The 16,144-nt window shown below is 56.2% G+C and overlaps 5 protein-coding genes across 5 annotated transcripts; 1 reads left to right on the top strand and 4 right to left on the bottom strand.

Annotated features, from left to right (window-relative positions):
• Positions 1-253: 253 nt before the first annotated feature.
• D7B24_006187 (uncharacterized protein) lies at positions 254-1,687 on the top strand (the record flags this gene model as incomplete). The annotated part of the gene is made up of 4 exons (XM_028640326.1): positions 254-384; positions 449-690; positions 749-875; positions 952-1,687. The coding sequence occupies 4 exons, from the start codon at positions 254-256 to the stop codon at positions 1,685-1,687; spliced, it is 1,236 nt and encodes a 411-aa protein (XP_028495438.1).
• A 1,034-nt stretch (positions 1,688-2,721) lies between these two features.
• Positions 2,722-4,293, bottom strand: D7B24_006186 (uncharacterized protein; the record flags this gene model as incomplete). The annotated part of the gene is made up of 1 exon (XM_028640325.1): positions 2,722-4,293. One exon carries the CDS (start codon positions 4,291-4,293, stop codon positions 2,722-2,724), a length of 1,572 nt encoding a protein of 523 aa, XP_028495437.1.
• A 5,377-nt stretch (positions 4,294-9,670) lies between these two features.
• D7B24_006185 (uncharacterized protein) lies at positions 9,671-10,426 on the bottom strand (the record flags this gene model as incomplete). Its single annotated transcript, XM_028640324.1, has 2 exons — positions 9,671-10,216; positions 10,274-10,426. The coding sequence occupies 2 exons, from the start codon at positions 10,424-10,426 to the stop codon at positions 9,671-9,673; spliced, it is 699 nt and encodes a 232-aa protein (XP_028495436.1).
• A 358-nt stretch (positions 10,427-10,784) lies between these two features.
• On the bottom strand, positions 10,785-14,290 carry D7B24_006184 (uncharacterized protein; the record flags this gene model as incomplete). Its single annotated transcript, XM_028640323.1, has 4 exons — positions 10,785-11,462; positions 11,516-12,214; positions 12,302-12,825; positions 12,904-14,290. The coding sequence occupies 4 exons, from the start codon at positions 14,288-14,290 to the stop codon at positions 10,785-10,787; spliced, it is 3,288 nt and encodes a 1,095-aa protein (XP_028495435.1).
• A 784-nt stretch (positions 14,291-15,074) lies between these two features.
• On the bottom strand, positions 15,075-15,989 carry D7B24_006183 (uncharacterized protein; the record flags this gene model as incomplete). The annotated part of the gene is made up of 1 exon (XM_028640322.1): positions 15,075-15,989. One exon carries the CDS (start codon positions 15,987-15,989, stop codon positions 15,075-15,077), a length of 915 nt encoding a protein of 304 aa, XP_028495434.1.
• Between the last annotated feature and the right edge of the window lie 155 nt (positions 15,990-16,144).

Raw genomic sequence — 16,144 nt, 5'->3', positions numbered from 1 at the left:
TATTAGTCACAGCTTCGCCTGGACATGACGGTGAAGAGTTTTGGCTGTTTGGAGGCAGAACTTCTGGCTGGAAATGTCTAGAATACATAGTCCAAGGTCGTCGACTCGCCACTGGTCTCCTCTCCGTAGCTATCTCGTGAAGTGCAGTGCCGACGCGACTGCAAGAACACCCTGACTTGGCCCGAAGTCGACAGCATCTTTACAATCTTGAGCTCGTCAACAACCAGACTTTACCACGCCCCGGGAATTCACCATGTCCAGTGCGGCGACAGTAGTCACAGCAGAGACGCCCTGCGCCCTCCAACTTAGGAATGGTGGCTGCTCAGGCACCCAGCGCAAGGAGGAAGTAGGATGGCGAAGGATCATCCGCAACTTTACCCCATCGTGAGAACCCACGATCCCCAGACGAGCTTGCCGAGCAGACCACAAGATCTGACCAGACATGCAGATGGTTTGCAGTCACAATGGGCACTGGCATCGTCAGCATCTTGCTTCGCAACCTGCCCTACAACATGCCTTGGATCTCTCACGGCGTTGCTGTTGGCTTCTTCATCCTCAACATTGGCTTGTTCTCCGTGTTTACCGTCATGACCGTCGTTCGCTACGCCTTGTACCCGGAAATCTGGACTGCTATGATGGTACATCCCGCCCAGTCTCTCTTCCTGGGCTGCTTTCCCATGGGTTTTGCCAGTGAGTCTCACGCACTTACACGACCATGACGACCAGGATCAACGCTGACTTATAGCAGCCATCATCAACATGATGATTTTTGTCTGTTCTCACTGGGGAGATTGGCTTGTGTATCTGGCCTGGGGCTTCTGGTGGTTTGATGCGCTCATCTCTGTCACGACCTGTGTAGCCGTCCCCTTCATCGTGTAAGTGGCAATACAAAGCTCGACTATCATGAGAATACCTGACCTTTCGCTGTCGGAACTCCGCTGATGAAAGCAGCATGCATCGACACAAGCCCGGTCTTCAAGCCGTCACAGCCGCCTACCTGCTCCCCATCGTACCAACCGTCGTTGCCGCGGCCACGGGTGGCATCGTTGCGTCCGCCCTCCCCTCCCGCACTCACGCCGTGACAACGCTTGCCGTCTCATACATCCTCTGGGGTCTTGGACAGTGCTTCTCCGCCCTCGTTCTCGCTCTATACCTTCATCGCCTTACCGTCCACAGCCTTCCTCCGCGCGAGGCCATCGTCTCCGTCTTCCTGCCCATCGGGCCCCTCGGCCAGGGCGGCTTCGGCATCCTGCAGCTCGGCAACGTCGCCCTGTCGCTCTTCCCAGCCGGCACCGTCGACGCCGACCCGCTGCTGCGCGCAGGCGAGATCCTCTACGTCCTCGGCATCTTTCTGGCCCTCTGCATGTGGGGGTTTGCGCTGGCATGGCTGTCCTTCGCGCTGCTGAGCCTCGCTGCCCTGCAGAAGTTCCCTTTCAACATGGGCTGGTGGGGCTTCACGTTCCCCCTGGGCGTGTTGGCCACCTGCACGGGCATGCTGGGACGGGAGCTCGACAGCGACGTGTTTCGGGTCCTGACCATGGTCTTGTCGCTATCTGTGTGCCTTTTGTGGCTTGTTGTTGCTGTGCGGACGCTGCGGCTGGCGCTCACGGGCGAGATGTTCCATGCGCCGTGCTTGAAAGACCTCAGAGAGAAGGGGCAGCAGGGAGGCGGGGATAGGAGAGTGTAGGTCGCCTGCGTGAGAACTTTGACCCGACCTTCTTCCACGCATGTGATTGGAAGCTTTCATCATCGAAAAATCGAACAGTTTAATCAAAGCACGTATTCAATGAATGCTCTGCATTCCTAGTTCCATTGCCCTTCTCAACATGCGTAGCCCGTCACACAAGAGCCCTGACCACAAACATGATCTCTGCAAAGGGTGCTAACCACCACATACGACCATACCTACTGGAAAACTCGGGATCCCGTCTGCTCTCCCAGCGATAAACCAGTAAGGGCCGGATCAGTAGTTGGGTGGGTGACCACCAGCGAATACCTGGTGTTGTATGTTTTGTGTATCACCTTTTTGTTTTCTTGGATCATCGATGAAGGTAGAGGTGGTGGGGTCCGAGCAGAGTGCTCTCACATGCCTCTTCACGTTCTCAATTTTGAAGCGAATTGAAAAGAAGAAACGGGAGAAGAGCGGAAAGTAGGAAGGCGGATTGTCTGTTCATTGTCCTCAAAAGGCTATCTATCCATAACTTCCGACCAAAGCCAACGCTCTAAAATCACAAAACCCACCAACTCCAGGCCCTCCTTCGGGAGCCAAAATGTTTCCCTGGCATGAATGTCTCCTGCAATGCACCCCTGGCCCGTCCGTTTGGCCCCTTGCTGGGGATGATGCCAAGATATAAAGAGGCCCGAACCCAATCCCTAAATCATAACCTAACGCCCTGCAAAAAACCAGATGATCAAGATCCTGACGAGATAAAATCAAAAAGAGAACGGCAGCACTCTCAGCCTGCAAACGAGACTGGTTGCCTCTACCAAGAGAAAAGTTGGTCGAGGTTTGTACTGCTGCCGTGAGAAAGGGGTATAGTGGCGAAGCGAAAGATATGGCCGTGTATGTTGTTTGTTGTTTTTTCTAGCGCCAGAGAAGAAAGACATTTTGCCATCGTTTTCGATGACCATGTCCTGTGCATCGCAGTTTGATAGCCCATACGTTCATAGGGGAAACTGCGTCTGCGTTGTGTCCGGAGGCTCATCCTTCAGGTAAAGAAGCTACTGGCGCTTCGACTTGAGCAGCAGCGACTTGAACCACAAGGTAAAAGTTGTCCACGCGCTTTGAGTCTTGCGTTTAGCAGTACGGCCACGCGGTGGCGTCTCAAATGCCACACCCTGTGCCGCGACGCTTGCGTAGCCACGGGTTGCGAACGTTGGCACGCTCTTCTCCGACATGGCATGCTGGCTTGTGACAGGGGACAAGCTCGCGCCAAGAGAAGCGGCGGCAGTCTTCTTCCTCGTGCGCCGACCTTCCTCCGAAGACCGAGCTCTGCGCGGGAGCTCCTTGAGCTCGGCGAAGCCAGCACCGGCATAGGTGGATTCAACAGCAGTGTCACTGCGGATGAAGGTATGGTCGTCAAGTCCGTCGTCGAGAGCGGCGGCACGAGCCTTGATGAGGGCCTCGGCAGCGGCCTCTACCTGCTGATCCCGAGCGTCTGACTCGGTACGGTGATGGTCGCCGCGCGCGCGTCGTTTTTGCTCCTTCTCATCGCGTTTCTGCTGCTTCGCACGCTCCTTGTCTTGCCATTTTTGACGCTCGATACGAATACGCTCCTGGTGATAATCCGAGCCAAGCTCAGAGCGAGAGCGCAGGCGAAAGCCCTCGAGCGAAGTACGTAGACCCATGGCAGAGGCCGACGTGGAGAGTGAGATGGGAGAGGTCGCTGTGAAAGAGTGCGGAGAGAAGGCGGGCGTGCTGCTGGAAGGCGGCGAAGTAGCTAGGGACAATGCGCCGGGCGAGTCGTACGACTCGGAGAGAAGGTTGAGATCAGAGGTGCTCGAAACATTGGCCAGGCGGGAACCTCCCGATACCGAGGTGGAGCGGTTCGAGGTGTTGATGCGCAGGGGGTTCTGGTTGACGTCGGAGAGGGAGGATGTGCGCTGGCTGGCAAGCGAGGGGCGCCTGGGGCTACTGCTGCTCGTGTTGCCGGCTGTGTTGGTATTGGCGGCGTAGTTGTGGAGGTTGTTTTGCGAGAGCGAGCGCGACTGAGGTTGGAGGCCATTGGCAGGGTGGTTATAACTGTAGCTGGGATCAAAGTCCAGGTCCTCATCCTCCGTGATCGTCGGTGAGTAGTCGCGAGAGTTGTTATTGCCTTGCTGTGTGGGCTGATCCAGGCTGGCGAGAGAGTTGGCGTAAGAGAGGGGCGGTGTTGAGGTCCGCGGGGTCTGCTGAAAGGGGTGAACAAAGCTGCCGCTGCGATACCCTCCAGGCCCGCTGCCGCTACTCGTGGCGATGCTTGCGTGTGAGGCACCGCTCGTGGACCGGGCATGCGAGTACTTAGATCGTGCATTCGCGCTGCTGGTGTTGGCGTAGCTGCTATTGTCGAGCTCGGTAGTTGATGTGGTGAAGCTCACATCACGCTCACGGCCGGCTCCCCCGCCCCAGCCGTGGCTGCCATAGTGTATTTGCTCCTCCCAGGTGCGGTCAATGTCGAGAGAGCTCTTCGCCGACTGAGAGCCCACCTTCTTGAGGATGGGTTTGACGACAGCCTTGCTGCGTGACTTGGTCAACTTGGCAGGTGCGGTGCCAGCCAAGTCGGCATACGACTCGGCCACGGCCATGCCCTTCATGTTGTTGTGCCTGTTCTGAATGCTGTGCGTAGGTTGTCGCTGTGCCGGCGGCAGTGGGTCGAGTATGGGTGGACGGGTGACGTCCAGGTGATTGACGCGGGCGAGAGCTATGACTTGGCGCAGGGCACAGGCGTCTGGCCTTTCGAATACATTGGAGATCGTCGTGGCAGAAAGCTGTGTTGCGTATCGTAGACTGGGCTTTTGGTGTTTCGGGTCTGGGTCCGGCGGAGTTGTTTGGTGTTTTGACGTTTTGCCGTCAGTGAGAGGGGGTGGTAGCGCGAGACGCAATACGGGGTGAAATCTGGGGTCGATCGATCGAACGATGTAGTGTGTGCCGGACCGCCGTGTGCGTATGCGTATGCGTTTGCGTACCGACAGCAGTTGCTGCTGTTGTTGTCGGTGTTGAAGGGCTGTCTGCTGCCTGGTCGAGGACAAGGACAAGAAACCTGGTGGTTGCAGAGCAGAGGATCAGAGTAGGAGGGGAGGTAGGAAGGAAAGGAAGAGGCGGAAGAGAGATGGAGGTTGCGCCGTCGGGGAGGATGGCATGCACCTCACCAGCCAACCGAGCGAGCGAGCGAGCAAGCAAGCGGAGAGACCAGGCAGGCTGAGATGGGGTGACTGGGCACTAGGTACTACCTAGGTACTAGGTGCGAGGTACTAGGCGCCAGGGACTAGGGGGGAGGGGGAAGGAGGTGGGGAGCAGCGCAGAGAGCAAGAGTCAAGAAGGGAGATGGAGGATACGACGACACCCACCTACCGCAATGTCGGGTAGTGCGGGCGCGGCGGTGCTGCGGGACCTTCTCCGCTGAGCGCTGAGAAGAAGGTGCCAAGAAGGTGCCTCGCCCGTGTGCTTGCTTCCTGCTTGCGAGCTTTTGGGCTGTGTGCTGCAAGCAGACTGACTCTGGTCCCTCTTTCCCCCCTGGGTGGCTGCTCTTTCCCTCTCGATCTCGTTTTGCCTGACAACGTCTTCCCTGACAACGCAGCGCAGGCCGGCCTCAGGGTCGCCGAGGATCGGTTGGCTTGGCAAGAGGAAAGCAGCGATGGATGGCAGGAGCGACACGACACGGCGGGTACGACGCAGGCAAGGCAGGCAGGCAGGCACACTGGCAGGGCCGGCGCAGAAGCAGATCAGTGCTTCCGGCGGTGGTGGAGCGGTGGCACGTGGGGGGGAGATTGCTGGGGAGATCGTGGGAGGGTCTCAGCATGGGAAAGGCGAGGGTCTCACTGGATTGACAGCATTGACTGGAATGACAGCCCGTCGCCCATTTCGCTTTCGTCTGGGCCATCATTTCCATGTTTGAGAGGCCTCTCACCTTGCTCGCCACCACCTTGCACCCGTACGACTCGAGCTACCCGTTACCGTTACCGTTACCCGCGTCCCGTCTTCGTCTGCATCAAATTGAAACCAGCATCACGAACATGACGCGCGCGCCAGCCTACCGTTGGGTCAGACCAAGGCACAACACAGCATAGCACAACCAGCACAGCACGGCTCACCAGCATCATCATCTTCATCCTGGAGGACCAGGGAACGACCAGTCCAGGAGGAGCTGTTCCTCATCCCTGCACTGATCCCCGCCGGCGACGTCAACCGTCAAACATCAGGCGCCGCCAGGACCACCAGGTGAACCCCAGATTAATGACTGATCGCCAATTCAGAAACACACAGTTTGCCATCCTTCACTACCCTTTCACATCATCATCTGCTTGGGTACCCATCATTTCCCCCCCTTCCGTCTGTGTTCGTTTGCCGACAACCCCGAGTTGTGGGCCAGCCAGTCCTCCCCATCACCCTCGCAAGCCTTGCAAGTGATCATGCCACCCAAGTGCGCCGCCTCGGCGCCGCGCAACGAGCCCGAGCCAAGCGTTCATAGTGCGAATGCCCTCGCCTCTGCTGCGCGCCATTTGCCCCTCACTGCCCCCGATTTTCTCCCTTTGTCCATTCGCGCTCAGCTTCGTCCGCCGCTCAGCCATTATTATACTGCCCCTCCGTGGCCCTCTTTCCCCGTCGCGCATCTGGTCGCCGATGCAAACCTCTCCGCGATTCATACATCGCATGAGATTCCTCAGCGTTGTGGCGCATGTCTTTCCATGTGTACTTCTTCTTCTGCTTCTCCCACCGGCCCGCTGCTCTGCTGGCCACTGCTGGGCCACGCACGACACGACTACCGCACGCAGCCTGTTGAGCATACGGGAGAGTTAGTCTGCACCCTGCAATCCCGCAGCACACCGCCCTCAAGACGTGCACCCAATGTAAGCAACAGGGCCGCAAGAGACACCATGGCGGAGAAAGCCATGTCTCAGGCGTTGTGCGTTCTGCAGTGTGTGTGTCTGCCTGCATCATCGCGGATCCCAGCCACAGCGCCGCCTGCCTGGTGCCTGTCTGGCTGACAGACGTGGACAAAGAAGAAGGGGTCGTGGCGGTGGTGATGATTTGTTGACGCGAAGAAGGGACCAAGCCGCCAAGGGTTCATCCAGGAAAAGGTCCGCCGGCCAAGGCCAGGCCACCACCAACAACACGGGTCCGGCCCTCTGATCTAGTGGATGATTGACCGATCGAGTGACGACAAATGACTGACAACCTGGCAACAGCCCAGAGACGAGCGGACCGTATACTCGTACGTACCATCCTACCAGATGTAACAGACATGAACAGTCAACACAATCCCGGCCCATCTATCCCGACCCGGCGATGACATGACATTGCCAGATAGGTACCCGCTTGCGCATCCACTCGTGCCGTCACAACAAACGTCGATGGCCCATTCAATCTGCGATCCAACATCTTGAGTCGTCGTTCCCAACTGAGCGTCAAACCACTCACTCTCTAGTGCCAGTAGTCTTTTTGGCATGATCTTCTGGCATGATTGCCGGTTTCTCTTTGCCAGATGCACCGAAAAGCCTCATGTCCTGGACAGTTTGCACCGACCGAAAACAGCGAGCGGCCCAAGATCCCGGCACCGTCAGCAATCTACATTCCAATCTCACTGTCACATCACATTCCTCTACCCCGCCATCCGCACATGACCTTGTTCCTCCGCCTTGCATCGACCATACAGGTGGCGGCGGCAATCCTATCCTCAGCTATCTGCCTTTTTGGGGGGATGGGGGGTAAGGGTGGCCGTCCAGGCGGTCAGGACTGGCTGGCCTCGCTTCTCGTCTGAAGCCGACCCCTCCATTCCAGTTCCATCGCTCCAGTCACAGTCCGTCTTCGTATGCCCGTACCGCATCCACGTCGTCTGCTCCATATGGACAATCCTCCCACATCCCCGACGTCTCCGAAGCTGGAATCTCAGCCCGCTGCGCGAATGACACGACATCCTCCAGCCCATCGACGAACGAGTGAGTTGGCGCAAGAAAAAGCGAGAAATCAATGCCAGAAGAGAAGAAAGCAAAAATCCCCGCAAACTAATCATCATTCCGTCCAAACTCTGTTTCACTGACTTGCGTCTACCCCTCGATCCAGGCCAAACGCGGCTGAGGCCACGAAGCCTGCCCCTCTCTCTTGCGAGCTTGCGCCTTGGAGAGGCCGCCCGGCGACACCGGCGCCGGTGCACCAGCTAATGCCTAGGCCAGGACAGCCCGCGCGGACAGGCACACACCAGAATCGACAGGAGTGCCATCGCACAGCAGACGACCGCTCGCCGAGGGTAGCGCCGATAGGCAGACCTAGCAGCCAGGTTTGGTCTAACGCGCTGCTCTCCCGCGGCACCGGCAGCGCCCCGGTTGCTTGGGGGGGTGGGTTGCTGAGGGTCGGTCGCTGGGTGCGACGCTTGGCTGGGAATGCCTGGCGCCGCCTTCGCCATGGCGGGTGGCCGGATCTGCGGCTTGGCTTGTGATTGCTGCTTCTGACAACGGCATATATGGCTTATCTAATCGAATCGGGTTAGGGTTAGCAGCTACGGGTTCAGGTCATTGGACGCGACTGCTTCAGATCTACCATGTGTTGCATGGCTCTGGGGCCTGCCATGGCATATGCCTCGTGAATTCAGACAGATATTTCAGGAATGTCGTCATTCCTGCACATCTGCCCTCGTCTATCCCCATCCAGGAGACAGCTTGAATGGCCAGTCGCCCTCGTTTTGGAACTTGAATCAGGTTCTTGGTGTGCATCCTGATCGTCAGTGGGATATAACTTTCGAAAGCAGCATATCTGAACGAGAAGCTACATGGTCCTCTACGTGATTTAAGAGGTTTCTTGGCAACTACAGTTTCTACAGATATGGCTTTTGCAAGCACTGCTTAACGTACGGCAAGTACTAACTAGTAGGCTGATCGTCATATGCAAGATATAAGCTACCATCAGCAGACACCCGAGACCAGACCGTGTATATAACTCCCGACGGCCCCGAGAAGCTCTCAAAATCTGCGTGTAAAATGACAATAAAGTTGTGGTTCAAATTCTGAACGGCGCATCCCAAGTCATTCTTGGCCTGGTTCACGTGCATTCGGCCGAGTTACAACTGGCCTCGCTATGATGGTCAGCGACTGTGTTCACGGAATTGCATCTTTATTATATTTGTTCTGTCTCCTTTGCTAATTTATTTCTTCTGACAGCTTATTTGCAATGGCAGCGAATAGCTCTCCGGCAGCACACACATCGCAGTGGATGAATGGCAGTTAATTCAAGGTGTATACATATTCTGGTCCGTCCCTGGTCCTTCACAGTTCCTGCACTGAAAAATCAGTCGCATTTACCCGATGCCTCCCCAAAGCTGTGCCGGTATCTCTTAGGGTATCCCTTGATGCGGTCCGCTTCAAAGTTTGCTGCAGACTTCTTGATGCCAGTCTATTCAATAGCTTTCGTGCTCGGACCTGCGAGCACCGCTACGTCCGAGTATCACGTTGCTGGCTCTCCGGCCACGGCTTCCGTTACGGCCTTGCCCAATACCACTATAATATCGAAGTTTGAGCTGGGAGGGTCTGAAAAGTACACTGAAAGATATTCCGGCGGCTCGCCATCCATACTCATAAGCTCGTCCACAGTTGTCCTGCGCAGAGCTTCCAATAGGGGGAGGAGGTTTAAACAGATGTTTCTCGATCTTAAGTGATCAAATGGTCAACCTGATGCATGTTAAATCTACACAAGTCAGGCAACCCATTCTGTTCGGTTCGTGAGCATTCATTCATACATGTTGGTTCATTAGCGTGGGAGACAAGATCGATGAAGTGGTTGTCGTGACATAAATGGCTTCTGTAAATTCAACATAACGAACTTCGTCAACACTAGGATAAGTGCCCCGCTGAGATGATAAAATTTCCTTTCAATAAGTAATTGATCTCACGAGTGCACCCTGATAATACCCCATGCCCGAGATGCCACCATTCAAGTGTCAAGTGTCCATACTAAGCTCCTCGCTAGCCGATGTTCCGGATCCTATGCCTTGAGGTTACTCACAGCAGGCGTCCGGTTGGCCAGAGTTTCGTTCGGAACCTCAGCACGATCGATGAGCCACTTCGCCAAAGCGCCCCTCTTGATGTTCCAAGTCCAGCCAGGCTCGCCGACCGATCCCGCGAAGACGACACCCTGCCTGTCATTCCGCCAGCTCCCCTCGTCATGCTCGCCCTGAACCATGCCGACGCGGAAGACTGTCCAGTTGACACCCTCGGCAGTCTCCCGGAATACCTTTGCTATGGCCACATTGGTGCGATAGGCTGCCGCGAACCCGTATTTGACGCCCGTCACCAAAGCGCGACGCACGAAGGAGGACTTATCGTCGCTGTCTTCGACGGACACGGTGGCCAAGACGAGGATGCGCTTGACCGAGTGCTGGCGCACCAACGGAATAATGGTCGAGTAATAGCCCGGGTATGGATACTCCCCTGTAGTCTTTCCGGTCGGTCCCAGAAGGGAAATGATGACTGCAGCCCTTGAAACGACGAGACTGAGCTTGTCTGTATCATCCATCTGGCCTTCTACTACCTATGTTTGGATTAGGTTCCAGAGTCGTGCGTGCGAATAGGCGACTGTTCATCTTACCTCAAGCAGAGGGTTCTTGGTGAGGTCGTCAGGAAGCTTCGAGGCATTGCGCACGTAGGCGACCGTGGCATGTTTGCGGAAGAGGCTCTCGCGCAGCAAACAAACGCCTGCTGGGCCGGTTGCGCCGAAGATGAGGATCGTAGAAGATGCCATCGCTTGATCTGCGTTGATTGTTGGGTTACTTGAACAGAGCGAAAGAGGATTTTTCTCCGCCTCACGAGGAAGAGCGACGGTTCTCAGCTTTAAATCATCTTGTACCATTCCTCCGTTCGTGATAATCACGGATTCAAACAAACTCCGCATCAGTGACAGGATGAATGGTCCCATGTCGCTCTCATCGTCATAGCTCGGAATTCAGTCGCCATATCCCGCGGACTTGCTGTTCGGAAGCATTTTGATGCCGTTGATGCCGGGAACACGATCATTTGCACCCGCCTCGGATCATGATCCGATTTTCATGTCTCAGCTTATCATTGCATGTATTTGCCCTGTCTAATGCCTTTGGTTCAGGTCATGACCTTCGCACCAGGTTCCTTGCCAAGTTGGCAATCACCGCCATGCGGCTGTCATGGTCTCCTGATCTCAGCTCGCCAACCGCCGACTCAAACAACCGCCAGACCTCGATGAACTTGTGCTGCGTCTCCCGGCTTGCACCGATACCGTCGAAAGCCTGCTTCATGTTCTTGTGCATCTTGATCAGGTCAACATCAGCTGCCGTGACGCCGGTTGTCTTGGCCCCTGGATTGCTCTGCGTATGCAGCGCCCCTATCTTGACGCAGTACACCACCAACGCCGCCAGCCCAGCCGCTAGAGCGGTCGCGATGCTGGACCCTGTTTCGGGCTTCCATTTGGCGAGCGTGCCTGGTGCTGGCCGCGAGCTGCGCTGCACCACCTCCACGCCGGGGAAAATGTAGTCGAGTTTGTCGACGGGCCCAGCCCACGAGTACGGAAGACCGTCGTCTTGGGCGGCGCCAATGCGGAATAGGCTGTCGCGGGCACTGGCGCTCGGGTAGTCAGTGTCGGAATAGTGGCCGCCGTCGCTGGAGGAACAAAACATGAGGATCTTCTGCTTGGCAGCAATACGGATCGCCTCGTCAAACTTCTCCTTATCCTCGGTGTCGGTGGGTGGAGCGACAGTCCAGGACATGGAGATGATGTGCGCGTCCTTCTCGACGGCCGCTTCGATGGCCTGAAAGTGTCAGTTGTGGTCCGACTAAAAGGATGAATAAAGATTGAAATTACCTCTGCCGCACTTCGAACAACAATGCTCGTCTTGCCTGGAGTGGACGAAGCTCTTGTATCCAAGCGGATGGCCACAATCTTGACCATGGGGCAGACTCGGCAGATCATGTTTGCCATGACTGTACCGTGGCCCTTTTCCGACACCCAGTATGGACGAACGCGGAAGTCGTCTCCGTGGTCGAATGTTTGACCATCGAGGATCTTGCCCTGGAGAGATTGATCATGCATGTCAACTCCATCGTCGATGAGAGCAACAACGACATGCTTCAGCAGAGGTTGGTCACGAGTTGGCCCCCCGCGACCCTTGCGCATGGCAGTCATCCACACATTTTGAATCATGTCAGCAAAGTTGTCAGTCGTGTCAAGCCAGCGATGAGAAGTTGCCTGCGCCTTGGCCTCTGCTTGCGAGGCAGAGGGTGTAGCACCAAGGGATGTGTCTGCTCTAATGTCGTTGTTGTGTGAGATAACCTGCACGGGTTTGCGACGCGCGAAGGCCAATGTCTCGATCTTTTCACCCTGATCATCTCTGCTTACTTCAGATGCATCATCACCAATGCCGTTGCCGTTGGGAATCGAGATGGACAGTCTAGCCTCGTCTGTTGGTAGCGGTGCCTCTCGAGCGGCTGGAACACAATCCTCATTGAGTCTCTTGCAGAACCTTTGAAAGTACAGCAGGGATCGATCAACGGTCTCAAGGTCCTGGGTCATTGGGTTAACTTCTGCCTTCTCATCGTACCCAGCAGGCAGCTGTGGGGGAATTGTCACCAAGCAAAGGAGAGAGCTTACCCGATGAATGTGCATATGGACCTTCTCCAGATGCCGCAGCCGGCGAAGGCCGTCGTTATCACTCCAGCCCTTTAGCACGGCATTGTTTCCTCGCCAGTGGAGCGTCAGTTCCCTTAGTTCTTCGCTGACGGCACATATCGTATCTGGGTCGAGATCTGGCTTCTGCCAGTCCAGTGCCTCGACCTGAAAGCCAGCCAAGGCCCGCTCGATAGCCTCGTCACTGTGCGAAGGCTGACCGTCGACCTCCTGTACGATGACTCTGATAATGCGCTTAACATTTTTCTTGCGAAGCCAGTCGAAGAAGTAGATCATGTCGGTCCGGCCGCGTCCTAGGTTCTCGAGGGGATAGTCCTCGTCTGCGGCGTTAGTTCTCGGGTGTAGAGCCGGCTTGGGCTCGACTTCAAGACGAGGAAAGGCAACATATTGCAGGACCTCATCAAAACGGAGGTGCTCGAAACTAGCTTTGAAATCGCGAGACTTGATGGCAGCTGGAGCGCCGAAGTACTCGAAACAGATTTGTGTGCCTGATCGTCAGAACTCAGTCAGCCAACCTTCACAACCAAAGCTGAGCACACTGCGCCTGTAACAGGGCGGAATCTTACCAGCCTTATTCTTCCCGTACAAGAACCGTGTCGTCTCGTCCGGAGCTCTGGTCCTCATGCAATGCAGCTTGAGCTCCAAACGGATCTTCGCTGACCACTCCTCCAGCTTCTTCTTCGTTTCCTCAGCTTCTTTTGGATCTTCGACCGTCTTGCGAGACTTGCGTGAAGACTTTTCCTTTGCCGTCTCATCAAATGTGACAGTAGCTTTGCGGGTGAGCGACCGGATCAGCGGATCGACGGCGTCCCCTTTCCGCGATCCATCAACGGGCGGCGGGCCCACAGGCTCACGAGACTTAACATCGGGGTTCTCGTTTCTGCCCTGACCATGGCGCGAACTGGCTTCCTTCTTCTGTCGCGCCTCTATCTCCTCGCGCGCTTTTCTCTCGGCCTCTCGCTTGGACTTGGGATCTAGTTCACGCTTGGGCGCTGCCGGTGCTTGTGGCTCAGGCTGATCCCTGGATGCGTCTTGCTCTCCTGGCGTCCTCGAGTCGGCATTCTTATCCTTTGATCTGGAGCTTGCGGGGGTCCTTGTTGATGCCTTCGGGACGTCGTAGGTAAGGCGAGTGTGCTCTGCATACTGGTACACCGACCGGGGATCGGGAGCCTTGGTGACCTTGAGAAATGCCGTGTCGTCCTTGGCGATGAGTTGCTTGACAACCTCGAGCTGCTCCTCATTCGCACGCTTGAATTCGACAGCGTAATGGAGCGGGGTGTAGCCCTTGCTGTCCTGAGCGTAAATGGCCTCTTTGGGCGCAAGCCTGATAAATTTCTGCTTGACGGCACCCGGCAGATGTCGCGATCGCATGGCAAGGTGCAGGCAGTTCTCGCCCTTCTCACGACATGGCTTAGCAAGGGCCCTGTCGAAGTACTTGCAGCCGTCGATCATGATCTCGGCGAGGCGGCTCATCTTGGAGGACTCGATGGCGATATACAGCGGCGTCTTCTTCTCGCGGTCAGCCTCGAGGAGCAGTCGAGGGTACTTCTGCACAATGTGCTTGACGGGCGACTCGAGCGTCTTGACCGGTATGTCGCGCGTATTGAGAAGAACGTGCAGAAATGTAAGATCGTCGTCCTCAGTTCGGTTCTTCATGGCTTCGCCGTAGGTGTCGAAGAACTGCTTGCGCTGGTCGCGATTGCCGAGCTTGTAGGTCTTCGTTTTGATCTTCTCGATCGCTTCGAAGATCTTCGTCTGAATGGGTTTTGCGACTTCCGGGTCTTCCTCCGACGACGCATGACTCTCATCATCGTCATCGGTCTCATCGTCGTCGTTCTCCGCCTCATCGTCGAGCTCGCTTTCTACAGCGCTCATGTTGTGCTCCTCATCGCCATCTGGTTCGCCAACTGGCAGAAAGGCGCTGCCCTCAATCGGCGTCTTTGGAGTGTCCATTGCGACAGCCACGATCAGTCTCGTCTCATACCTGGAGTCCAGTCACGACGAGCAGGTAGGTATAGCGTCTGAAGTCAAGTCGCGGCATGGCAGCTCGACAGACGGACCACTTGCCAGCATAGCAACACAAGCCAGCTGCTGGAAAGGCTGGCCAAGGGCGACGTGATCGCTCCTCGGCCCCCAAATCCGCCGAGTGATAATTAACCCACTTCTGTTCTGCTGCAGGCGCCCTCACCACTGAGGATGGGCGGGTGGACGGCCAGGTGTAAGCAGGACATGGATTTCACTGGAAGGCTGGCGAGTAGGACAAAGACCTGTAAGCGCTAAGCCAGGGCCCCCCGAACCGAATGTGGGCAGCTGAGCCATGCAGCTCGACCGTCATGTTGCACCCCCCTGAGAGAGGGTCTAGAGGATGGACTTTGGTCACTGTCAGCATCCATGCCACCATGAGCCTGGAACTAGGATGGGATCATGAATGCGATAAATGTTTGGGTATGATCCGACATGTCGTTCGAGCGAGCCAGCTTTGCTAAGAATTTAGGTAGTATTAGCCGTAGCAGAAACGAGTCACTCAGACCCGCAGCAGGTAGGTATTTGCAATGAATCAAGGCCCCGGGCCGAGCCTAGCCTCGATGTCTTGACTTAGACGGGTTTCAGGGCTGTGGACGAGGATGAACAAAGACATTTTGCATGGTGACAACAAAAAATGACCTCAGATGTTATTCAGTCTGAAAAGAGGTCCGAACTGCCTGACTTTGATCTCTGACATCAATGCCTAACAAGCTCACTGTGTTGATCCAATCTTCTTCACTGCACCGTCTCTCACAGTCAGGAACGTGACGTCTGAAACCTTCTCCAGGTCCAAGGCCCCCAGATCCTCCGTGTCATACACCATGAGCTTGTTTGTCGGCTTCTTCGCGGGGTCGAAGAGCACAGGGTCATCTTTCGGCTTTCCACCAAAGAAGCGCTCCATCGAAGTCTTAAAATCGGCCTTGACTTCAATCTTGATCGTCGCTTTGAACCTGGCCTCTTCCTCCGTCCGTCGCAGCAGGATCCCCGCCCTCACGGCAGCCGGCACACCTGTCTCGCGCGCCTCGTTCTCGATAAGCGACCAGGTCGCGCAGTTGGGCTCGCCGTAGTTGTAGCCGATGAGGTCCACCGACCCAATGACTGTTGTGAAGTGCTCCATGTCGCGCGTCACTGTCTTCTCGACCTTGAGACCACCCGACAGCTCGGCGCCTTGGATGGCGCTGAGGCCGAGAGTGCCCTCAGCTCCCCGGGTCACAGACTCGGACTGCGTCGTCGGCGCGACGGAATAGCGTCCATCGAAGGAAATTGCCTCCACAACGGGCCGCGGGTCGTCCTCTGTGAGGCCGTCGAAGACCAGCGAGATTTGCGCCTCGGCCACGCGCCGGGCACGCTTCCGCGGGTCAAAGCGGAACAGCAGCACGATGAGGGTCGCGTACTCGTCCCCGTCGGGGTCGAATTTGCCGTGGACGACATCGACGAGATTGCACTTGATATCGATGGCGCCCTTGCGGTTGGTCACGTTTGTACGCTGAAATGGCGCGCTGGGATCGTTCTTCGTATGGAAGCCACTTTGTTCGTCGCCACCTCCAAACAGGTCAATGTCAAAGGTCTCAGTAGTCTCATCGAGTCCAAGCTCGCTGGCGTCCTTTGTGGTAGCTTCGTCTGCCATGTTGAGCTGGTCTTGGTGCGATAAAGGGAATCAAGTAACGATGGTAGGAAAAGTCCTCGTGTCGTGCTATTATCCCACAGCACCTCATAGAGACTTGAGTCGTCCCATTCCTAAATACTAAAGCGTGCTCCATCTCACAGCGGCAATGCGCCGTT

Source organism: Verticillium nonalfalfae, assembly GCF_003724135.2.
Source record: "Verticillium nonalfalfae strain VnAa140/NRRL 66861 chromosome Unknown scaffold_42, whole genome shotgun sequence".
Taxonomy (NCBI): domain Eukaryota; kingdom Fungi; phylum Ascomycota; class Sordariomycetes; order Glomerellales; family Plectosphaerellaceae; genus Verticillium; species Verticillium nonalfalfae.
This window is presented reverse-complemented; position numbering and strand designations above follow the sequence as displayed.